This window comes from Mobula birostris, chromosome 15 (genome assembly GCF_030028105.1).
Source record: "Mobula birostris isolate sMobBir1 chromosome 15, sMobBir1.hap1, whole genome shotgun sequence".
Lineage (NCBI taxonomy): Eukaryota > Metazoa > Chordata > Chondrichthyes > Myliobatiformes > Myliobatidae > Mobula > Mobula birostris.
The window spans coordinates 20,833,134-20,856,886 of record NC_092384.1 but is presented as its reverse complement, the minus strand read 5'-3'; the positions used below and the strand labels follow the sequence as shown (position 1 = coordinate 20,856,886).

The 23,753-nt window shown below is 41.7% G+C and overlaps 1 protein-coding gene across 1 annotated transcript in view; it reads left to right on the top strand.

Moving 5' to 3' along the window:
- Positions 1 to 22,789, top strand: part of lcat (lecithin-cholesterol acyltransferase) — a 58,287-nt gene extending 35,498 nt beyond the window's left edge. Inside the window, exon 7 of the mRNA XM_072279378.1 lies at positions 21,958 to 22,789. Within this exon, the coding sequence (XP_072135479.1) occupies positions 21,958 to 22,502 (545 nt within the window). The 3' untranslated portion in view covers positions 22,503 to 22,789. The remainder of the gene's footprint in view (positions 1 to 21,957) is intronic.
- Positions 22,790 to 23,753: the final 964 nt, after the last annotated feature.

Here is a 23,753-nt window from a genome sequence, read left to right as displayed (position 1 = left end):
CCCAGGGAGTACTGACCTTAGAGACTTGGACACAATCAGCAGAGAAACAAAATTCTACCATGTCCAACTCATTCGGAAATTTTCACCTTCAGTGAGATAGGTTTAAAACTTTTTTGATTTTTCAAGGGCATTGATATAAATGAATAGGTGAATACTGGAACACTGGCAGAAAAATATTATTGGCATGAATGCATAAGGACAGAAGGTAAACAAATAAACTGTACTTGGTCATGGTCCCTCTATTGGAGAGCAAATGACTGCAGACTGAGTGATAGATTTAAAGAATCTACATTCTACCTGCAGGTTTGATGCCAGGCATCTGGTCAGCAAATATCAACAGTTATTTTACTATCACCTGCTTGGGCCCCCTGCGCCATTCAGGCAAAGCCTAGCCTAACTTTAAGCAGTTGCACCTCACCTTCACATCAAACACCTTACAGCCTTCCGTGCTCTCCAATAACTTTCAATAATCAGCATTCCAGTAGATTCAAGATTCATATTTATTTATCACATGTACATCAAAATATACAGTGAAATGCATCATTTGCATTAAAAACCCAACACACCAAAGGGTGTGGTGGGAGCAGCCCGCTGGTGTTGTTAGATATTCCAGTGACAATATAACACACCTACAACGTTCAACAGAACACAACAAGCAACAAAACAACAGCAAAACAAGACCCGTTCCTCCCACCCACCCACCCACCCTCACAGACCCCAGGACAGGCCACCTTCTTTGACCTCCAGCCTCCATCGGACTTAGACTCAGAGACATCGGGCCTTCGACTACCCCAGCAGACTCTAATCTAAGTTAGATGTCTAACATTCACCCTTCCTTCATTTGAATCTCCTCATACTGACTTTTCATTCCCTCCCTTGTCCCATTCGCCCTCATTCAGTTTGCACTGTCTTTTATGATATCATTACTCCTGCCATCTCCCACTTCACCATCTTCCACTTTTGTTCTCACCCTCTCCCTCTTTTGATCTGTATCTTAAACCTTTCCTAACCCTGATGAAAGGGCTCAAAACGGAAACTTTAAACTGTTTCTCAGCTTTTATGAACCTGCTTCTCCGCTGATGTTGCCTGACCTGTCTAGTACTTCCAGCATATTGTGTGTTTATTTTCTAACAGATGACAGTTCAGGATAGCCTGCCAATCATGTCCAAAGCAGCATACAGCTCAAAGACAGATAAGCTTCTGTGGCCAGAATCATAATGAAGTGTTTCTGTCTTTAATCTGAACAGTTATATTGAATAACAGAATTCACACAGCACAGAAAAAAGCTACTTAGTTCGAGCAGACTGCCTAGGCCTGTCATACGGTGGGGGCTGGGAACGGACCCAAGTGCAAGACACAGACACTGAAGTACTAGGGACAGGACTAGGATACAGGGCGATGGCAAGGACATGGACAGGAAAACCAGGAACAGGACTGAACAAGAGAGCTAGGAGCCCGGGCTTGGACTCCGAGCCAGAGACTGGACAAGGACCCAGTACCTGGGTCTTGCCTCTGGCTCGAACCCCAGAACTAGGCAAGGACGAGGCTTGGCTGGCAGGCAGGACAAGGCTGGAATCTTCAGGCTTGAGGCTAGAGGCGAGTCTTGGCAGGAGGCAGGAGGCTGGAGGCTGGAGTCTTCAGGCTTGAGGCTAGAGGCGAGGCTCGGCAGGAGGCAGGATGGACTCCGAGCCAGAGACTGGACAAGGACCCAGTACCTGGGTCTTGCCTCTGGCTCAGACCCCAGAACTAGGCAAGGACGAGGCTTGGCAGGCAGGCAGGACGAGGCTGGAGTCTTCAGGCTTGAGGCTAGAGGCGAGGCTTGGCAGGAGGCAGGAGGCTGGAGACGAGGCTTGGCGGGAGGCAGGAGGCTGGAGTCTTCAGACTTCAGGCTAGGCAGGCTCCACCTGGGCAGGGCGTGGTACTCCTGGGCAGGGCGTGGTACTCCACCCGACGGAGGCATAGGACAGGAGGGGACAGAACCAACCGTAGGTAACGGCAAGACGGCCTGGCTTACCTGGGCGGAGGCAAGGGACAGGAAGGGAGCCAGGTACAGGGTGGCTCCAGGACAAGACTGCAGGCGAGACGAGGCGAGAGTTACCAGCAAGACAAGGCAAGGCTTCAGGCAATTCAAGGTGAGATGAGGACTTCAGGTGAGGCAAGAGTTACCGGCAAGACAAGGCAAGGCTTCTGGCAAAGCAAGGCGAGACGAGGACTTCAGACAAGGCGAGAGTTACCAGCAAGACAAGGCAGGGCTACAGGCCAGGAAACAGAAGGCAGGAAAAGGGATACAAGGAGTAAGGACAAGAACAATCTGGTCTCTGAAGGTATTTATGCAGCCAGCCCCAACCAGCATCAGCTGCCTTAATTAGTGCTTAACAGGAACAGAAACAGGGTAGGCAGGTAAACCTGGATCAAGGGTCAATGGACCGGACCGTGAACCGGAATACGGACTTCACAGACCGGACCATGACAAGTCCGAGAAGAATGGCTAGTCCGAGCAGAAAGGCTAGTCCGAGCAGAATGGGTAGTCCGAACAGAAAGGCTAGACCAAGCATGACTTAGTCCAGAGTCAGAACCAAGTTTAATATCATTGGCATATGTTGTGAATTTGATAACTTCGCAGGAGCGGTACAATGCAATACATAATAATAGAGAAAAACTGTGTGACAGTATGAATGTAAACATTAAATAGTGTTCATTGGTTCAATATCCAATTAGAAATCGGATGACAGATGGGAAGAAACTGTTCCTGAATCACTGAGTATGTGCCTTCAGGCTTCTGTACCTCCTTCCCAATGAGAACAAGGCATGATGGGGCACTGTTTGTTGAAGATCTCCTGGATTCTACAGAGGCTGGTGCCCACAATGGAGCTGACTAACTTTACAATTCCCTGCAGCTTACTTCGATCCTGTGTGGTGACCAGATGGTGATGCAGCCAGTTAGAATGTTTTCCATGGTACATCTGTAGAAATTTGTGAGTGTTTTTGGTGACATACCAAAGCTCCTCAGCTTCCTAATGAAAAATACCCACTGTCTTGCCTTTGTAGCTGCATTGATATGTTGGGTCCAGGTCTGGTCCTCAGCTATATTGACACACAGGAACTTGAAATTGCTCACTCTTTCCACTTCTGATCCCTCCATGAGGACTGGTGTGTGCTCCCTCATATCTTACCCTTTCTGAACTCCACAATCAGTTCTTTGGTCATTCTATGCAGAATGGCTAGCGTCAATCTGCTGTCATATTTTTATCCATCCTTTTGAAAGCAGTGTATTTTGACCAAAGGAGTAACAGTGTTTATTAGAAGAAGAAAGGCAAGTTGGGGTAAATAATGAAAAGATCTCTACAGCAGACTCAATGGGCCAAATGGTCTAATTCTGCTCCTATATCTTATATCTTTATATCTTATCTAAGATGTTTATCCTTGGACACTGCCTGTAGAAGTGCATTCCGTACTCCAAACACTGGGCAGTAAAATGGTTCTTTATTCCCATTTAAATTTATTATAAACAATTTGAACCCCTCGATTTAGTTGCTCCAATATATTTGTCTCTTCTTCCAAACAAGAATCAGGTGTATTATGCATTGTGAAATTTATTGTCTTGTGGCAGCAGTACAGCGCAAAAAATTTACTATAAGTTACAATAAGAAAGATAGGAAAATAAGTAGGTAGTGCAAAGAGAGAGCAAAATTGTGAGGTAGTATTTATGGGTTCATGGACCATTCAGATATCTGATGTCAGAGGGGAAAAAAGCTGTTCCCAAAACATTAAAAGTCAGCCTTCAGGCTGCTGTACCCGTACCTCCTCCTAGATGGCAGTAATGAGACAAGGGCTTATTGTGGACAGTGAGGGTGCTGAATGATGGAGATCACGAGTAATCTCCTTTTGAACATCAATGAGTTGAGCAATCAACGTGAGGGAGTGCGTAAAAAGAGCTACATTTCAATCAGGAATGTGACCAAGATTTAAAAGGCAGGGCTTTGCAGCAGTTACTCTGAAATGGGCAATCAATGTAGGGAAACAACAGGAATTCTGCAGATGTTAGTCCTGACGAAGGGTCTCGGCCTGAAACGTCGACTGCACCCTTTCCTACAGATGCTGCCTGGCCTGCTGCGTTCACCAGCAACTTTGATGTGAATCAATGTAGGGAGGTGTGTAAAAAGAGCTACTTTTCAATTAGGGCCACGATCAAGATTTAAAAGTCAGAGCTTCGTGGCAATTTCTCTGAATTGGGCAGCAACCAATCAATGACAGGGATTCATTAGAAAAGGCCAATAAAAATAGCGCAAGCCCAAGTGGTGTGGCCATTCTTTGAGCGCGCCAGTTTTAGACTGGCTTTGGCTCATCAGGCCTGGCCGAGGTAAAGTATTTGGTAAGTTTCTCTCTTTCTGTTCTGATAATAGTCATCTGTTAGGACATAGTACCATAGCGAGAATGGCTCCAGGGGCAGTTTTTGTACTATGTATGGGATGTGGGAAGTCTGGGAGACCTCCAGACCCCCAGATAAACACATCTGCACCAGGTGCACTGGCTGCAGCTCCTCAGAGAACATGTTAAGGAATTGGAGCTACAGCTCGGAGACCTTGGACTCATACGGGAGAATGAGGAGGTAATAGATAGGAGCTACAGGGAGGTAGTCACCCCTAGACTGCAGGAGACAGGTAACTTGGTGACTGTCAGGAGGAGGAGGAGAAATGCACAGCCAGTGCAGAGTAACCCTGTGGCCATAGGTACACAACTTTAGATTCTGAGGGGAAATGACCTATTATGGGAGAGCCACAGTAATCTGGTCTTCTCCACTGAGTCTGGTGCTATGGCTCAGAAAAGCAGAGGGGTGAAGAGGACTGCAGTGTTAATAGGAGATTCCCTAGTCAGAGGAACAGAAACAAGGTTCTGTGGGCACCATAGAGTCACCTGGATGATATGTTGCCACACAGGATCAGGGATGTCTTGGATTGGGTCCATGACATTCTCAGGGGCGAGGGAGTCTCAGGGGCAGGTACAACCTGTACAAAAGGGATGGGTTAAACCTAAACCCGAGGAGGTCCATTACACTTGTGTGCAGGTTGGCTAGAGTTGTTCAGGAGGTTTCAAAACCAATTTGGCACAGGGATGGAACTGGAGTGATAATGCAGAGGATGTGGTAGTTGGCTTACAAACAAAGGCAGTGTGTAGTGAGGCTCCTAGCAATGACGGGCTGATGAGCGGGCAAAATTGCAGTCAACAGGATGAGCTGCAGTGTAAAAGGTGAACAAATCAAAGAGGGTGAATACAGGTCTGAAAGTGTTATATTTGAATGTGCACAGTAAACAGAATAAGGTAGATGAACTTGTAGCACAGTTTGTAGCAAAAGGACTGGCAGGTAGGCAGAAGGGTGGCATTGCTCTGTTGGTAAAAAATGAAATTAAATCATTAGAAAGAAGTGACATAGGGTCAGAAGGTGATGAATCATTGTGGGTAGAGCTAAGGAACTACAAGGGTAAAAAGACTTTGATGGGAGTTGAATACAAACCCCCAAACAGTAGTAAGGATGTGGTCTACAAATTATAATGGGAGATAGAAAATGCATGCCAGAACAGCAATGTTACAATAGTCATGGGGGATTTCAATATGTAGGTAGATTGGGAAAGTTAAGTTGGTGCTGGATCCCAAGAGGGTGAATTCCTAAAATGCCTATGAATAGATTTTTAGAGCAGCTCATGGTTGAGCCCACTATCATATTCTATAATAATATAATCGAATTCACCCTGAAATTTGAAAAGGAGAAGCTAAAGCCAGATATATCAGTATTACAGCTGAGTAAAGGGAATTACAGAGGCATGAGAGAAAAGTTGGCCAAAATTGATCGAAAAGAACACTGGCAGGGATAATGGCAGAGTAGCAATGGCTAGAATTTATGGAAGCAATTTTTAACGCACAGGATATATATCCCAAAGAGGAAGAAGTATCCTAAAGGCAAGATGACACAAGCATGGCTAACAAGAGAGGTCAAAGTCAACATAAGAGCTGAAGAGAGGGCATATAATAGATCAAAAATTAATTGGAAGTTAGAGGATCAGGAAGCTTTTAAAAACCAGCAGAAGGCAACCAAAAAATCATTAAAAAGGGAAAGATAGAATATGAAACTAAGCTAGCCAATATTATTAAAGAGGACAGCAAAAGTGTCTTCATAAAATGTAAAAGAGTTGAGAGTGGATATCAGACTGCTGGAAAATGACACTGGAAGAGGAAGTAATGAGGGATAAGGAAAAGGTGAACAAACTGAATAAGTATTTTGCATCAGTCTTCACCGTGGAAGACACTAGCAATGTGGTGCAAGTTTCAGAGTGTCAGGGTTCAAAATTGCAGAAAGCTGCCATTACTAGGGAGAAGGTTCTTGGGAAACTGAAAGGTCTGAAGGTAGCTATGTCTCCTGGACCAGATGGTGTACACCCCAGGGCTCTGGAAGAGGTAGCTGAAGAGATTGTGGAGGCATTAGTAATGATCTTTCAAGAATCATTAGATTCTGGAATTGTTCCAGAAGACAGGAAAATTGCAAATGTCACTCTACTCTTTAAGAAAGGAGGGAGGTAGAAGAAAGGAAACTATGGGTCTGTTAACCTGACCTCTTTTGGACTTCTCTGAAGAAATAATAAGCAGGATAGACAAAAGAGAATTGGTTAATGTTGTGACCTTGGATTTTCAGAAGTCTTTGGCATGGTGCCACTCATGAGGCTGCTTAACAAGTTAAGAATCCATGGTATTACAGGAAAGATACTGGCATGGATAAAGTAGTGGCTGATTAGCAGAAAGAAAAGAGAGAGAATAAAGACAGCTTTTCCTGGTTGACTAACAGTGACTAATAATGTTCCACAGGCAGTCTGTGTTGGGACATTTCTTTTTATATTATATGTCAATGACTTGGATGACAGAATTGATAGCTTTGTTGAAAAGTTTGCAGTTGATACGAAGATAGGTGGAGGGGTAGGTAGTTTTGAGGCAGTAGAGAGGCTACAGAAGGACAGTGATTAGGAGAATGGGCAAAGAAGTGTCAGGTGGAATACAGAGTTGGAAAGTATATGGTCATGCACATTGGTAGAAGAAATAAAATGGTAGACTATTTTCTAAATGGAGAGAAAACTCAAAAATCAGAGGTGAAAAGGGACTTGGGAGTCCTTGTGCAGGATTCCCTAAAGGTTAATTTGCAGATTGAGTCTGTGGTGAGCAAGGCAAATGCAATGTTAGCATTCATTTCAAGAGGATTAGAATATAAAAACAAGGAGGTAATGTTGAGACTTTATAAGGGACTAGTGAGGTCTCACTTGGAGTATTATGAACAGTTTTAGATCCCTTATCTTAGAAAGGATGTGCTGCCACTAGAGAGGGTTAAAAGGAAGTTCACGAAAATGATTCCAGGATTGAGTGGCTTGTTGTATGAAGAGCACTTGATGACTCTGGGCCTGCGTTCACTGGAGTTCAGAAGAATGAGGGGTGATGCAATTGAAACCTATCAAAAGGTGAAAGACCTTGATGGGGTGGATGTGGAGAGGATGTTCCCTATAGTGGGAGAGTCTAGGATCAGAGGACACAGCCTCAGAATAGTGGGGTGTCCTTTTAGAACAGAGATGAGGAGGAATTTCTTTAGGCAGAGAGTGATGGATCTATGAAATTCGTTGCCACAGGCAGCTGTGGAAGCTAAGTCTGTATGTATATTTAAGGCGGTGGTTCTTGATTGGTCATGGGGAGAAGGCAGGAGATTGGGGCTGAGGGAAAATGGGTCAGCTATGGAGAAGTCGCAGAGCAGACTTGATGGGCCAAATGGCCTAATTCTGCTCCTGTATCTTTTGGTCTTATGGTCTTATAATGGGGAGGCCAGTGCCCATGATGGAGCTAACTGAGTCTATAACCCTCTGCAGCTTTCTCCAATCCTGTGTATTAGTGTCTCCATACCAGACAGTGACGTAACCAGTCAGAATGTTCTCCATGACACATCGGTAGAAATTTGCTAATCTTTGGTGACATACTAAATCTGTTCAAACTCCTATAAAATATAGCTGCTGGCATGCTTTCTTCATAATTGGATCAGTATATTGGGACCAGAATAGATCTTCAGAGATGTTGATACCTAAGAACTTGAAGCAGCTCACTCTTTCCATTGCTGAACAATCAATGAGGACTGGTGCATGTTCTTCTGATTTCTCCTTCCTAGCATCCACAATGAATTCCTTAGTCTTGCTGACATTACTTCTCCTCTGACTGACCCATTCATAATCTTTAAGACTTCCATTTGGTCTCCTCTTTCTTTCTTTTTCTGAAAAATGACCCACTCTGTTCACATGCTTCCAACTCCCTCAGTCCTTTTAAATCTTTACGAACTTTGTTCCTTGTTTCTATAGACTACTGTACACAGTACTCTAAATGCAAACTGACAAGGATCAGGCCTATTAAACAACAACTCCACTGGTCTTGAATTCTGTGCACAAGTAATGAGTTTCTTTATTTCACAGAGAAAATAGGAGCAAGGATGGATATGTAAATAGTCCCTCAAGCCCACTTGCTCCTCACTGTGAATGTGCCTGATTTGTTCTTGCCATCAGCTTCACTTTACTTCTCTGTCAGGCCCTGATGTCACTGGAGTCTATCAATGTCAACTAATAATATGCATAATGGCTTAGCCTCAACAATTTTTTTCATATCTCTCTCTCTCTCTCTCTGTATATATATATATAAAATTATACACATACATATATATGAAAATTCTGCTGAATCTTAGATACAAGTCTTAACTCTTACCTCTGGGTAGCTAGACTCACAGGATAAGCCCTTCATACCTGTAAACAATCTAGTAAACATTCTGGGAGCAAGTATCTTCCTATAAATTAGGGGAAACGAGCTATGGTCTCATAAAAGTCTACTTAGTTGCAGCAAAACTCTTCAACTTCTATGCCATGTCATCCTTGGAATATGAACTGACATTTCCTTTGCCTTCCTCTTTACTTGCTGTATCTCCATGCTGACTTCCTGTATTTCATGTATGAAGACCCCTGTCTGAATACCACCATTCACCTAATGTTAATATTCACTTAATACTAATATTCTACCTTTCTCTTCTAGCTATCAAACTGGATAACCTCACATCTTTCCACATTAAATGTCTCAGTTCTCCATCTCCATTAACGTTTCCAATGTATCATTTTTAATCACTTTGTATTTTACTTATGTGCATCAAAGTTTAGAATAAATTTATTATCAAAGTACATGTATGTCACCATATACTACCCTAAGGTTCATTTTCTTGCAGGCATTCACAAAAAATACAAAGAAGTACAATAGAATAAATGAAAAACTAAACACAAAGACCGGCAAACAACCAATGTACTCAAGACAACAAATTGTGCAAATACTAAAAGAAAAAAGAGAAAAATAAATAATAAATAATATAGAGATTAGGAGATGTAAAGTCCTTGAAAGTGAATCTGTAGGTTATGGAATCAGTTGAGACCTCAGTGTTGAGTTGAATGAATTTATCCCCTTTGGTTTAGGAGCCTGATGGTTGAAAAGTAATAGCTGTTCTTGAACTTGGTGGTGTTGGACCTAAGGTTCCTGTATCAACCTCATGATGACAGCAGTGAGAAGAGAGCATGACCTGGATGGTGGGGGTCCTTGATGATGGATGCCACTGTCCTACCACAATGCTTCTTGTAAGTGTGCTTAATGGTGAGGAGTGCTTACCTGTGATGGAGCAGGCTGTGTCTGCTTCCTTTCATAGGCTTTTCCATTCAACTGCATTGGTGTTTCCATACCAGGCCATGATGCAAGCAGTCCGTATACTCTCCACCTGTCAGCACCTCCAGTCTTTTTGTGTGTTTTCCCCTAGCCGTCAGTCTGTGGTTTTGTTTTGCCATGTGCTCCCGTCCCTGCTCCTGCTCTACTCTGGCCCCTGCATTACTGAGTACTCCGTCTCTCATATTTCTCGTTATTACCTGTATTGCTGCCGCCTGTGACTCATTGTGCTCCACCTATCATCTGCCTCTCTGTTTATTGCTCAGTGTATTTCAGTCCGTCTTTTCAGCAGTTTGTTACCAAATTGTGCTGGTGAGTTTTTATGAGCTTGTCCAGTATGTATGTATGTATGTATGTATATATATATATATATATATATATATATATATATGTGTCTGTCTGTCTGTCTGAATATCGACTCTGCCTGTTTCCCGATTCTGGTTTTTGGATTTCTCTGAATGCTTTGATTTCTGCCTGAACTTTGACACTGACTTTGTTTGCACCTTGGGATTTGTCCCTCAATTAATATCACAGTGTGCACAGTACTGGGTCTGCGATTGGATCCCTGTTCCAGTATCCTGATACCACCGTGCAAAGTGTTAGATGACATGTCGGATCTTCACAAACTAAGAAGGTAGAGGTGCTGTTATGCCTGCTTTGCCACAGCACTTTTGTGCTGATCACAGGAAATGATAACTCCAAGGAATTTGGACTCCTGCCTCTGAGATCTGAGGTCTGACTCATTGACTTCCAGTCTACTCCTCCTGTAGTCAATAGTCAGCTCTTTGGTTTTGCTGATGTTAAATAACTCTGATCCACCCTTCTAAGGGATAAGAAGTCCAAATATTCAGAAACATGTTTTTCATTCTTTGGAAAAGGAAACAAAAGACAATAATGTTAGGGTGAGCCTCAGGACGTGTACACAACCTATGGAAGTCTAGAACTGGAACAGATGTCATGAGATATTTCACTTTGCTTTTGATCTTTTTCTGCAAGTGATCTTTTGAACAAGTTGCCAATTTTGCATCTCTTGACTTTTATTCAATGTATTTCTAGGTGAGGTATAATCAAAAGGTAGAAAAGGTGGGTAAAAACCAAGATGTAGCATAGCTACATTTTATATATGGGCAGTGCCATGTATATTTACATTCAGTACAGGAAAGCAAAAGAATCAACTGTACTTGCCATATACACTTACCTGTATCAGTAATTTGCTGTAGTGTGTTGTTCAGGGTGCAACATGCAACTAAAAACAACCCATTCAACAATTACAGAATTACATAAAAACCAAATTTGGTGGTTGAGGTATGGGTATGGAATAAAATGTGCATAGAAACCATAGCAGAAATGTGTTATTTATGCGGACCGAGATGCGGGACTCTCGGGGAAAGGGAGAGGAGGCGGAATCTGTTTCTACATAAACGAAGGTTGGCGCACGGAGGTCATGGTGCTAGGAAAATCATGCAGTCCACATCTAGAGACAATTCTTATAAACTGTAGACTGTTTCATTCACCGCAGGAGTTCTCCTCATTTATTCTGGTCGGCGTCTACATTCTACCTCAGGCCTGTGTCAGGGAGGCGCTACAACACCTGGCTGACCAGATAAATGAAGTGGAGAACAAACATCCAGACTCCTTGCTCATTGTTCTTGGTGATATTAACAGAGCAAACCTTGGCCACGAATTGCCAAAATTTAGACAACATATTAAGTGCCCCACCAGGGACACTAACGTACTAGACCACTGCTACACGACAATAAAGGATGCATATCACTCTGTTACATGGGCAGCCTTGGGACTCTCCGACCACTGCCTGGTTCACCTTCTCCCAACATACGGGCAGAAACTAAGATTGGTTAAGCCTGTTGTCAGGACAGTCAGGAGGTGGACCAACGAGTCAAAGCTGGAACTTCAGGCCTGTTTCGACTGCACTGATTGTAGTGTCTTTGAGGCTGCAGCTACAGATCTTCATGACCTGTCTGACATCGTGACCTCATACATTAGTTTTTCCAGTCCCTAAGAAACCCATATCAAGAGACTAAACGATTACAGGCCTGTTGCCTTGACATCTGTGGTGATGAAGTCCTTTGAGAGACTAGTGTTGTCTCACCTGAAGAACATTACAGGCCCCCTGCTGGACCCCCTGCAGTTTACTTATTGGGCAAATAGCTCAGTGGATGATGCAGTCAACATGGGACTGCATTACATACTACAACACCTCGACAACCCAGGAGCTTCTGCGAGGGTCCTGCATGTTGACTTCAGCTTGGCATTCAACACCTTTGTCCCAGAAATCCTTCACTCCAAACTCACCCAGCTCACTGTCTTCCCCGCCATCTGTCAGTGGATCACAAGCTTCCTGACTGACAGGGTGCAGCAAGTGAGGCTGGGGAGCATCATTTCTAGCACCTGGACAATCAGTACTGGTGCCCCCAAGAGCTCTCCCCACTGCTCTTCTCCTTTTACACTAATGACTGCACCTCACAGGATCCATCTGTTAAACTCCTGAAGTTTGCAGACGACACAACTGTCATTGGCCTTATCCGAGACGGTGATGAGTCTGCATACAGACAGGTGGTGGAATGGGCGATCCTGTGGTGTGGTCAGAACAATCTGGAGCTAAATACGCTCAAGACTGTGGAGATGACAGTGGACTTCAGGAGGAGCCCCCCAATACTCCCCCAACTCACTATACTCAACAGTATTGTGTCTGCTGTGGAGACCTTCAGGTTTCTGGGTGTCACAATCTCCCAGGGCCTGAAGTGGACACCCAACACGGACACTCTTATCAAAAAGGCTCAGCAGAGGTTGTATTTCCTACGTCAACTCAGGAAGTACAACCTGCCTCAGGAGCTGCTGATTCAATTCTATTCAGGAATAATCCGGTCTGTTCTCTGTTCGTCCATCACTGTCTTGTTTCGATCAACTACCAAACAAGACAAGAATAGACTTCAAAGAACCATCAGGGCTGCAGAAAAGATTATTGGTGTGAAGCTGCCCTCGATCCAGGACTTATATGCATCTAGAGTCAGGAAGCGAGCAAGCAGCATCATTGTAGACCCATCACACCCTGGACACCACCTGTTCCAACCCCTTCCTTCTGGTAGGCGCTTTAGATCACTGTATGCCAGGACAAATAGGTACAAGAACAGTTTCTTTCCGTATGCCATCAGTCTTATGAACACTTGAATTTTAGTCCATTATAAACCAAGTCCACCTGTACATACATAGGTATACCTCATTGTATATAGTTCACGATTATTTGCACTATTGTTTTGTTTGCTTTTTGATTCTGTACAGTGAGAGCTCAGGGACACCGGCATCAAATTCCCTGTATGTGCCCACATACTTGGCAATAATAAAGGATTCTGATTTGGATTCTGATACATAAATAGCAGCATGTATTTACAATGTAAACAGCATTATAAAAGGTGGTTTAAGGTATTTACAGTGCAGTGATGAGGTAATAGAGGGTAGTGGGTGTGGCTGACTAGAATGATTGATCAGATTAACTGCCTGTGGGAAAAAGCTTTGTGATCGCATGAATTTTTTTAAATAGCCCTATTGTAATTTCCAGAAAAATTGTTTTGCAATGATAATTCCTGTCCGTTTCTTTGTCCTGGGCACAGACAAGTCCTGCAGTGATGGTAGACACAACGAATGACCTCTTCTGCTGACCTGATAGTTCAGTGTAATTTTTGTACATTGTGAGGGGATATGCTGTGCCAAACCAGGCAGTAATGGCTGATATAAAGATGTTGTCTACGATTTCTAAATCTGATGCATAAAAGGCATTACACATGGACTGAAATATAGGAAGCATGTGCTAAAATGAGAGGTTAAGGGATAGGAATGTGATTTCTGCATAATTTGTCTATTTAGTGTGGATTAATGATGAATGCAGATAACTTTAAACCAGATCAACACCATGAATAAAACCTTTAGCTCTCTGCAATCAGGCCAACCCTTGATAAATTGAATACAGTAGTTGCCACTGAGCCACAAAGGAAATGCTCCGGCTTGAGATCAGTGCAGAAAGAGTTACAAGGCTCTGTTTGTTAAAGCAATCTAGAGGTACACAGGCAATTGAGCAATAAAGGTCATTTTCTATAGCTGCCTTGAATGCTGGTTCCAAGAGATTCTGGACATTGGTCTGTCATATTACTGAGTCTTGAAGTACTGTAGTTACAACATAAAATATAAAACCCAAAAGTGATACACAGAAGAAATGTTGCCCATTATGGCAACATAGAACGTGGTTTAGTACAAGAAATGTCTGGAACTTTATTGCATGCTAATCAGTGACATTAGGATGCAGCTACAGACTGACCTGAGAAAGAATTTACATTTGAATGTAACCCACTCACCATAGTGGGTTAAATCAACAGCAACATAATTCCACAATGCATGGGGAATAACGATGAAAAGGCCATTTCCAATAAATAAACAGGCCTGGGGTGGATATGATTCAGGTAAACACAAAACATTAAAGTTTGAATGTTTTTTCCAAGGGAAAATAAGACCTGTATGAATACTGACACACCCATGTAAATTCACTGTTTGCCAGGAAGCAGTAATTTAGCTCACACCAGTGTGAACTCAGATTGAAATGGTATTGACAGAATATTTTAAACTAAATAAAGAAAAGGACCATCATTTATATATCAGTCTATATTGTGCACGCAACCATTGGAGATCATTATTGCGTTATCAATCCAGTTCGCTTCACTTCGTTTATTCATGGTACTGAAATGGTTCTGCACTGAAGCACCAGTCCAAACAAAAAAAATCATTTACACAACATCCAAGGAAAATGGCATTAAACTTTCCCCAATGCTGTGTGCTAGCTGTCTAACTGAAAGTTATCTGCACATTCTCGGTGAAACCATGGTCTGCATGAGGATTGTCTGATATCGGTATCTATCCTTCCAAATTTGGTTCTGTGAGCGCTTCACCACGTTCTTCTGCTACGTTTGTTGTCCGTTTCTTTCCTTCATCTTTCTCCAAAATTCCTTCAGTCCCGCACTCCCTCCAGAAAATCACAAGACAAATCCTATTGATGAATTACAAGCCTAACCTAATCGACTATTTTTAAAATTTTAAATAGCAAAAAATTGAAATACTCAATTGTACAATATAATTAAAGGACAAGTTTATATATAGATTTCATTTTGAGATCTACATAAAATAAAATACCCAACAGCGTAACTGTATTAATAAACTAAAGCATGGTCTTAAACCAGGGTATTACATTCTTCCCCCACCAAAACAGGCATGCCCTCTTGAATTTGTAAACATTTGAAACTTATGAAAATCATTATTAATAACACAACACTTACACAAATAACAATAATAGTTATGTTCACACTTATGTTCTGCAAGTAGTCAGGCATATGGCTTAAAGCATTCAAATGAATTAAGTGATTACAGGACCTCCAATCCATTTGTAAATGGAAGTAACAAATCTCCCCATTGATATTGACACAATCCTCTGATTTCCAGATTTGTCATATCTGGAAGGTTCCCTGACTCTCAGAGATCTTCTTACCTCAGTTTTAGTTCCTTCAATTTCATCTGCCTTTAATAGTTGACTCTTAGTCACTATTTCATTAGTTTGAGTCTTTCCTCGTGACCTTTCATGTTTACTTTGAGATGTCCCATCCTGTCTATCATTTGTTTCTTCCTGCGACTCAGTTTCTCCTGCCCTCTGACTAGAGTCACTTCACATTCAATTATATTGGAGCCATTTCCCTTCCATGATCCACTATCACTTCTGGTTGTCCAATGTTTGTAAACCCCACTATACTCACGTCTAGACTGAAAGACTCTGACATCTAATCACCAACTCCCCTTGGGAGTTTTGCATAAGGTAAGTCATAACCCATTCCAATTTCCTTATCTTCTGAGTCTGTCCATATGAAATGTATTTGGTTTCTCTTTTACACTTTCTTCTGCATGCCTTTCCATTGAAACCATACTATTATCTGACTTATCTTCAGTTTGTTTCTTTCATGTTTTCCTTCTCCTTTGCAGGGTTCTTTTTACTAGGTGTAGGCTCTATGTCGCACTCTGGGTCAATATATACTTTCTGCCCTAGATGGTTCTGATGGAGAATTTATCCAGACCTATCTATATCTTCTGGTTTCAACTGAAAAACTGGCAAGTTTGGCATCTGCCTCTTCACTACGGAAGGTGTACAAACTCAGCGGTCGGCCAACTTACGCTTCTCTTGTAGCCCGAATTTTCTTATTAGAACTCCATCTTCAGGCATCTGTTGAGAAGATTCATTCTTCTGATCATATCTCTTCTTGTTTTCTTGGTTTTGTTTTCTAGCTGAAAACGTTGCCAATTAATAAGCTTTTTGCTGTTCCTTCTTCACATCGGACACATATTTGAGTTAAGTTTTCTGTGGCAAGTCCTCACTGGAGGGTCCAAAATAAAGATCTACAGGTAATCTGACCGTGTCCAAACATCAAATAGTATGGCAAATAGCCAGTAGCTTCATTCTGAGTACTGTTGTCCAATACACTAATTACACTCACTCTTTTTCTTGGCATCAAGAGTTCCTAGCATGTCTAACAATGTCTTGTTGAATCACTCAGGCTGAGGATTGCCTTGAGGTTGATATGGTGTTGTCCTTGACTTCTCGACTCCAAGAATGTGCAGTAACTCATGTATGAGATGGCTCTCAACGTCTCTTCCTGATCACTGTGCATGCTTCTTGGGAGGTCATAATGTTTCTCCCACAACACTTTTACAACTGTGGATGCTCTCTGATCCTTTGCGGGAAAGGCTTGAGTGTATCTGGTGCAGTGATTGGTGATGGTCAAAGCAGTTGTAGTGTTACTTGAATTGGGCTCTATGGAAAGAAAATCCATATACACTAGATCAAGTGGTCCAGTGCTTTGCATGGGACACAAAGGAGAAAATCGTTTAGGTAGCATCTTTCTCTGAATACAATGAATGCATGACTTAAAGTAATCTTCAACTTCAGGCTTTATTTGTGGCCAATAGAAACTACCTTTGGCTAACCCGTAAATCTTGTCAAATCCCAGATGAGCTGATTCATCATGAAGTGACCTCAGTAAAATCTTCCTGTACTTCTCAGGCAAAATCAACTGAAAATGTTGAGTTCTATTTGGAAGAGAAGAAACCCTGTATAAAACTTTGTTCCTCAACTCCAGTATTCCCATTCTCTCATCAGTACGGGTGTAATAGGATGTTTTATCTTTTTAACTTTTGAAATATCTCCCTTGAAAATGGCTGACCAGATTTCACCTATACAAGGGGCATCTTGCTGGGCTACTGACAATTCAGCAGGGCTCTGATTCATATTCTGTGTAGTCAGGTTGCAATATGCTTGGGGAATTGCATGGCTAGAAGTGCCCAAATAATCGACAGCTCTATCAGGCGATAGCCTTTACTCTGACTGGTCAACCGTGGAAAACTGGCACATTGCTTTAACACCTGGGGCAGGAATGTTAGGAATCTCATAGGAGTGCCATAATAAAGCATCCACATGAATGCTCTGAATTCCCGGCCCATATTTAAGGCTGAAATCATCGACAGATAATGCCGCCAGCCAGCAATGATCTGTGGTATCGAATTTTGCTGAGGTCAAAATATACGTTAGTGGGTTGTTTTCAGTTCTCACCTCAAACTTGGCACCATATAGATAGTCATTGAGTTTGTCTACCACTGCCCATTTTGAAGCCAGAAACCTCTAATTTGTGAGCAAGGTAGGTTCCTTCGGATGGTGACAAACCCCGGCTAATGAGAGCAACAGATCTCAGGCCTTCACTTTGGTCTTGGTATAAAATGCTCTCTAACCCTTCATGGTTAGTGTCTGTATACAATACATATGGAAACTGGGGGTTTGCAAAGGCAAGCACAGGTGCTTTAGTCGGTAATTCTTTAAACATCAGAAAAGCCTCCTCACACTTTGCATCCCATCTTTCCCTGAAAAGCTCCAAAGGGTTAAGATAAGCCTTGGGTCCCTCTTCCTTTGGCTTTCCTCCTTTCTTTGCTGAGGGAAGATACCACACAGGAATTGATTCAAAGGGTGACTCACCCTCGAGCAGTTCTTCACAAATCTCCGGTAAAACCCACAGAATCTAGGGAATGAGCACAGAGTATTCACAATTCTGGGTCTTGGTCATGTGGTTACTGCCTCTATCTTAGAAGGATCTGTAACCACTCCATCTGAGAGACTGTGTGTCCTACATAGCTGATTGACATCTTATAGAACTGGCTTTAAACCTTCAGCTTTCAGACGCTCTAAACACCTTCAGTAATCTTGTCTCCTGGCCCCAGATCATCCAAGTACACAAGTACTTCAAGCAGCTTCATGTCTCCAACACTCTGCTCCATGATGCATTGGAAAGTAGCTGGTGCTCCTGACATACCCTGAGGCATCCTTTCAAACTGGAAAAATCTGAGGGCACATGAATGCTGCCTTTTCTTTATCAGATTCATTCATTGTTATTCAGTAATATCACTTCTTAGATCCAACACACCCAACTATTTGGTTCCACTATTTGCATCCTCAATCTGTGGAACTGTATATTGGTCTGGGATTGTATGTCTGTTCAGCGTTCTATAATCAACACACATTCATATTTCCCATTGTTTTCCTCACAACCACTATAGGTGATGCAGAGGGACTCCTCGATTCTGATAATTCCAGCTTCCTTAAGTTTCAGCAGGCGCTGCTGAACATCTACAAGCTCGGCTGGTGCTAACCGGTGAGGCCTCTCCCAGGAAGCTGTGTTCTCTGTCACTCTGACAGAGTGGTGAGCACTCTTGGGGCAACTATCATCAAACTTGTCAACAGAAAAGACGTCTTTGCATTCCAAATTCTTATCAGTTAATCTCTTTTTCTGTTCTGGTATTGCTGAGTCATCAAAGCTGAATGACTTTGATGTCAACTTTTCCGATACTGGAAGCTGTTTCTCTTTCTTTTTCTCCACCGAAAAGCTCGAAACTACCACCTCAGGAAAGAGATGTGCGATCTGCATGTCCTGTTTGAGAGTAACATCTCTCCATGAGGTGTTGCTGACAATCACTGTTATCCTGTTAGAATAGACAGCCAAAGATTCCTGCAGTTCGGGTTTCACCAGCAGGAGCATCCACAAGAATGGCTGGGGTGCTGGGCAGTCCCGAAAATCTGGGTGTTCCAGTCACTCTAACTACTCCACCGTGACGTAAAGTAACTGGTTTAGAGTGAGTATACCACACAGCTCCTGTTTCATTCTCATTATCCTGTACAGGAGAAACTTGAACATTTTCAAAAACATCTCTGAGTAGACAGGATTCTCAGAAAGTTCTCATGCTCCCATGAGCCTTCTCACAATTGAAGTATTTGTTCCCACAAGAAAGGAAGCTTTACTTTTTATGGCCAGATCTGGGAAGACCACTAGTGTATCAATAGTCTCAGTTATTCCAACATCTGCTTCCAAAAACTCCAGTTTCAATGACAAATGACCATCGTAAGGGTAATTATCAGCACTAAACTCACAAATCTCAAGAGCACTGATAGGAGGAGTCAATGGTAAATGCGTCAAATACCAGTTGTAAAAGGAACTGTAAAGTAACTTGAGAACCTATGTCAGTATGGCTCTAGCATAAATGCCTTCAATCTGTATAGATACAGCACATCAGAACTTGGCCCCACTAAGCCTTCAGGAATAGGGTTTTGCACTTCTGTTGATACACTGATGAGAACATATTTGCTCCAGGGCGTCAGTCAGTTCCATTACTGGATCCCTCTGTGGTTTCCCATTTTCTTTTTTGGTTTGATTAACCGTTACTTTAATTTCCAAAGATTTTCCTGTCCCTCATAGTCGCACTGGAGATGCCCCGGCTTCTTCACATTTGTAGCAGGAAATACCCAACCTATCCTCAGTCAAGAACGCTTTGTAGCAGCGTTCCTCTGCTTTGTGATTTTCACAGGTTAGTCAGCTTTTCCCACGGACATGTCACATTAGCAGACATCAGCTGAGTCATCTCCACGACAGGACCCTTTAAACTCTCTAGTTTATTGTCAGAGCACTGCCATTCACCTCATAAATAAGGTGTCTTCTCAGCCCAAGCCCCATGTATTTTTTTTCTTCGTTTGGTGTGGCTTTGACTCCAGAGAACATTCTCAGCTTACGATGACCTTGGATCTCAGAAGGTATGCTTTGGCATTTATCAACCAGTGATGCGATCGCAGACACCAGCTCAGAATTTCAATGAACAGCTGAAGGACTTAGTAGATTTTTAACACAAGTCATAGTTTTTCCTTTATTCCTCAGAAAAGGGAACAAGTTAAACCGAAAATCTTCACCCTCAGCAGCATCCATATCCTGGTACCTTAATTATGGCGCACTTTAAATTGTACTAAAAAAAAATCACTTGTGTAACACTGGCTTGAACACAAATAAACAGGCTATCCAATCATTACACAGCCAAGGCACAGCATTCATACAGCATTAAATCATACAAGCATTTTATCACGGACAATGCCCCCAAAAATGTATCGCTTTCAGTGTAGGCTTGTAGCAACTTAGCTATTTACTGTGAATAGAAACTAACAGCAACATAACTCCACAATGCATGGGGAATAACGATCCAAAGGCCATTTCCAGTAAATAAACACGTCTAGGGTAGCTATGATTCGGGTAAACACAAAACATTAAAGTTTGAATATTTCTTCCAAGGGAAAATGACAATTACTGTACCTGTATGAATACTGACACAACCATGTAAATTTTCTGTTCGCCAAGAAGCAATAATTTAGCTCACAGCAGTATAAACTCAGATTGAAATGGTATTGACAAAATATTTTAAACTATAATAAACAAAATAAAGAAAATGGCCATCATTTATATATCAGTCTATATCAGAATCAGAATCAGGCTTATTATCACCGGCATGTGATGTAAAATTTGTTAACTTAGCAGCAGCAGTTCAATGCAATACATAATCTAACAGAGAAAGAGAAAAATAATAATAATAAATAAAATAAAACATAATAAATAAACAAGTAAATTAATTATGTGTATTGAATAATTATTTAAAAATGTGCAAAAACAGAAATACTGTATATTAAAAAAAAGTGAGGTAGTGTCCTAAGCTTTAAAGTCCATCTAGGAATCGAATGGCAGAGGAGAAGAAGCTGTTCCTGAATCGCTGAGTGTGTGCCTTCAGGCTTGTATATCTCCTACCTGATGGTAACAGTGAGAAAAGGGCATGCCCTGGGTGCTGGAGGTCCTTAATAATGGACGCTGCCTTTCTGAGACACTGCTCCCTAAAGGTGTCCTGGGTACTTTGTAGGCTAGTGCCAAAGATGGAACTGACCAGATTTATATATCAGTCTATATCGTGCACGCAACCATTGGAGATCATTATTGCATAATCAATCCAGTTCGCTTCACTTCGTTTATTCATGGTACTGAAACAGTTCTGCGCTGAAGCACCAGTCCACACACAAAAAAAAACTTACACAACGTCCAAGGAGAATGGCATTAAACTTTCCCCAATGCCGTGTGCTAGCTGTCTAACTGAAAGTTATCTGCACATTCTTGGTGAAACCACAGTCTACATGAGGATTGTCTGACTTTGGTATCTGTCCTTCCAAATTTGGTTCTGTGAGCGCTTTACCACGTTCTTCTGCTATATTTGTTGTCCATTTCTTTCCTTCATCTTTTCCAAAACTCCTTCAATCCCGTACTCTCTGCAGAAAATCACAAGACAAATCTAATTGACTAATTACAACAAGCCTAACTTAATCAACAATTTTTTTTGTTTTAAACATCAAAAATGAAATACTCAATTGTACAATGTATGAAAGGAACACTTTTTATGTATGGATTTCATCTTGAGGAGATCTGCAGAAAATAAAATGCCCATCAGTATTAATAAAGAGTGGTTCTAAACCAGGGTTTTACATAAAAGAGCTTTCTACATTTTCTGTCCAAGCTGAAGTGCTTCACAATTAGTTTATAAAAAATTCAGAACTATTTTACAGCCACCATAGTGATCTGATCTTCAAGTCTCCTGTCGCCAAGTCCATTAAGCTAAACTTCATAGACATGTAAACATACATTAAGTGAAAGGCTCTTTTCCCACTCCTTCCCCTGCTACACAACATATTTTATTGCTCACAGCAAAGGAAGTGTGACATTTGTTTTTTTTCTAATCCTCATTGTCCAGGTGAGAACTATGGTCTCGCTCTCGATCCTCTGAAGTTACGGCAACAGCAACGCACCACAACCACCAACCCGTGGCTGCTTCCCACCAGACGAGCCTGGCCAGCTGACCACATCTTCGTCTCCACACCCACCTACAACTACACATACAATGACTACAGGAAGTTCTTCACCGACATTGGATATGAAGATGGCTGGTACAAATGGCAAAATGGAAAAGATCTTCTATCGGACTTGCCTCCACCAGGGGTGGATGTTTACTGTATGTATGGAGTAGGAGTCCCAACACCTGTCACATATATATATGATGAAAGCTTTCCTTCGAGCCAGCCTGTGCAGATTGTCTATGGTGACGGAGACAATACCATTAGCAAGAAGAGCTTATCTCTTTGCAGAGAGTGGACAGACCAGCAAAAGCAGAAGGTTTATGTTATAGAGTTGCCAGGCACGCTTCATTTAGACCAGATTTATGACATTCATGCATTAGAAGCAATTCAAAATGTATTGTTAGGAAATTATTCCCAGCAACAAGAAGGTTCCAGGAGATAGACATGTTTTCTCGCAGAGATAAATTGGCCTGATTCAGACACCACAAGCCTTCACCTTCAGACTGAAAGCAACTGCCCTGAGAGCATCTAAACATCTTTCCACTGGAATTTCAGCTACTTTTACCTTCATCTTGAGTTGTTCATGCACTGAGATCTTGAAATTATTAAAGGTCGCACTGATTTAAACATGGTTGGTATGAGCTACGCTTTTATTTCAGGAATGTAAACCTAGACATAAGCCAGAGGTATAGTGACAAAAGATGCTTAATACATTCATTCTGCTGTTCTAGCTGATACCTTTTTAACCATTTCAAAATAAATTAATAGAACCTCAATATTCTAGAGGAATGTTACATTAAAAGATCTAATTTTTTAAAATAATACCAGTAGTTTTAATATCAAAGTTACTGCCTCGTGAATAATTACTGTATAATTTAGAGAATGACAATTTGTGTATGATAATTGATTATACATCTAAAGAAATAGTGGATTCCTAATTGTAAGAATCCATTTACCTTTCCAACTACAGTCTCTACATGTTGTGTATAAAGACTAATAGTTCTCTGAATTATCAAAACTATTGATCCAAATACCAGTTGATACACTTTGTAAAAAGCATCCAAGGATAGAGTCGGCTTGCATCAATCAACAAATGCAAGAAGTTTGAGAAGTGTTAAAATGTGTAACATTGCTTGGAATGAGACCGCACAGATGTCAGTCGTGTCAGGACCAGATACTGGGACATTGGTAAACTAAGTGCCAGTAAATGTGGGACATTGGATACCCCAGGTAACAGAAAAGCTTCCAGTTCATTCCAGCTCAGTTCTTTGGGAAATTATGGGATGTTACAGCTTGAAATTCAGACTCAGAGGTCAGAAGAAATATTTCACTATTACATAGTTGTTTCTAAAATCAAATATGGAATGCAAGTTCTTGAAGCACGAACTGTAAGATAAGTTTGTGTATGTCCTAACAACTGAACCCACCCACCCCAAGTTACTACATATGCTCAGAAAGGACTTTACAATTGGGATCCTCAGGAAGGAGGTTTACATAATATTCAGAGTATAAGTAATGCAAAAAGTGCATTTAAATAGCATGTATCTCACTAGTGAAAAAAATACAAACAAAAGCAACTTGAATAATTAAGTAATATTTAATAATCAAGACTTTGATATGGACATTGACAAAAACACACTCTGACATCATAGGAAGGGAGATGTATGTCTAGAAGATGCTATTAGTAAATCAT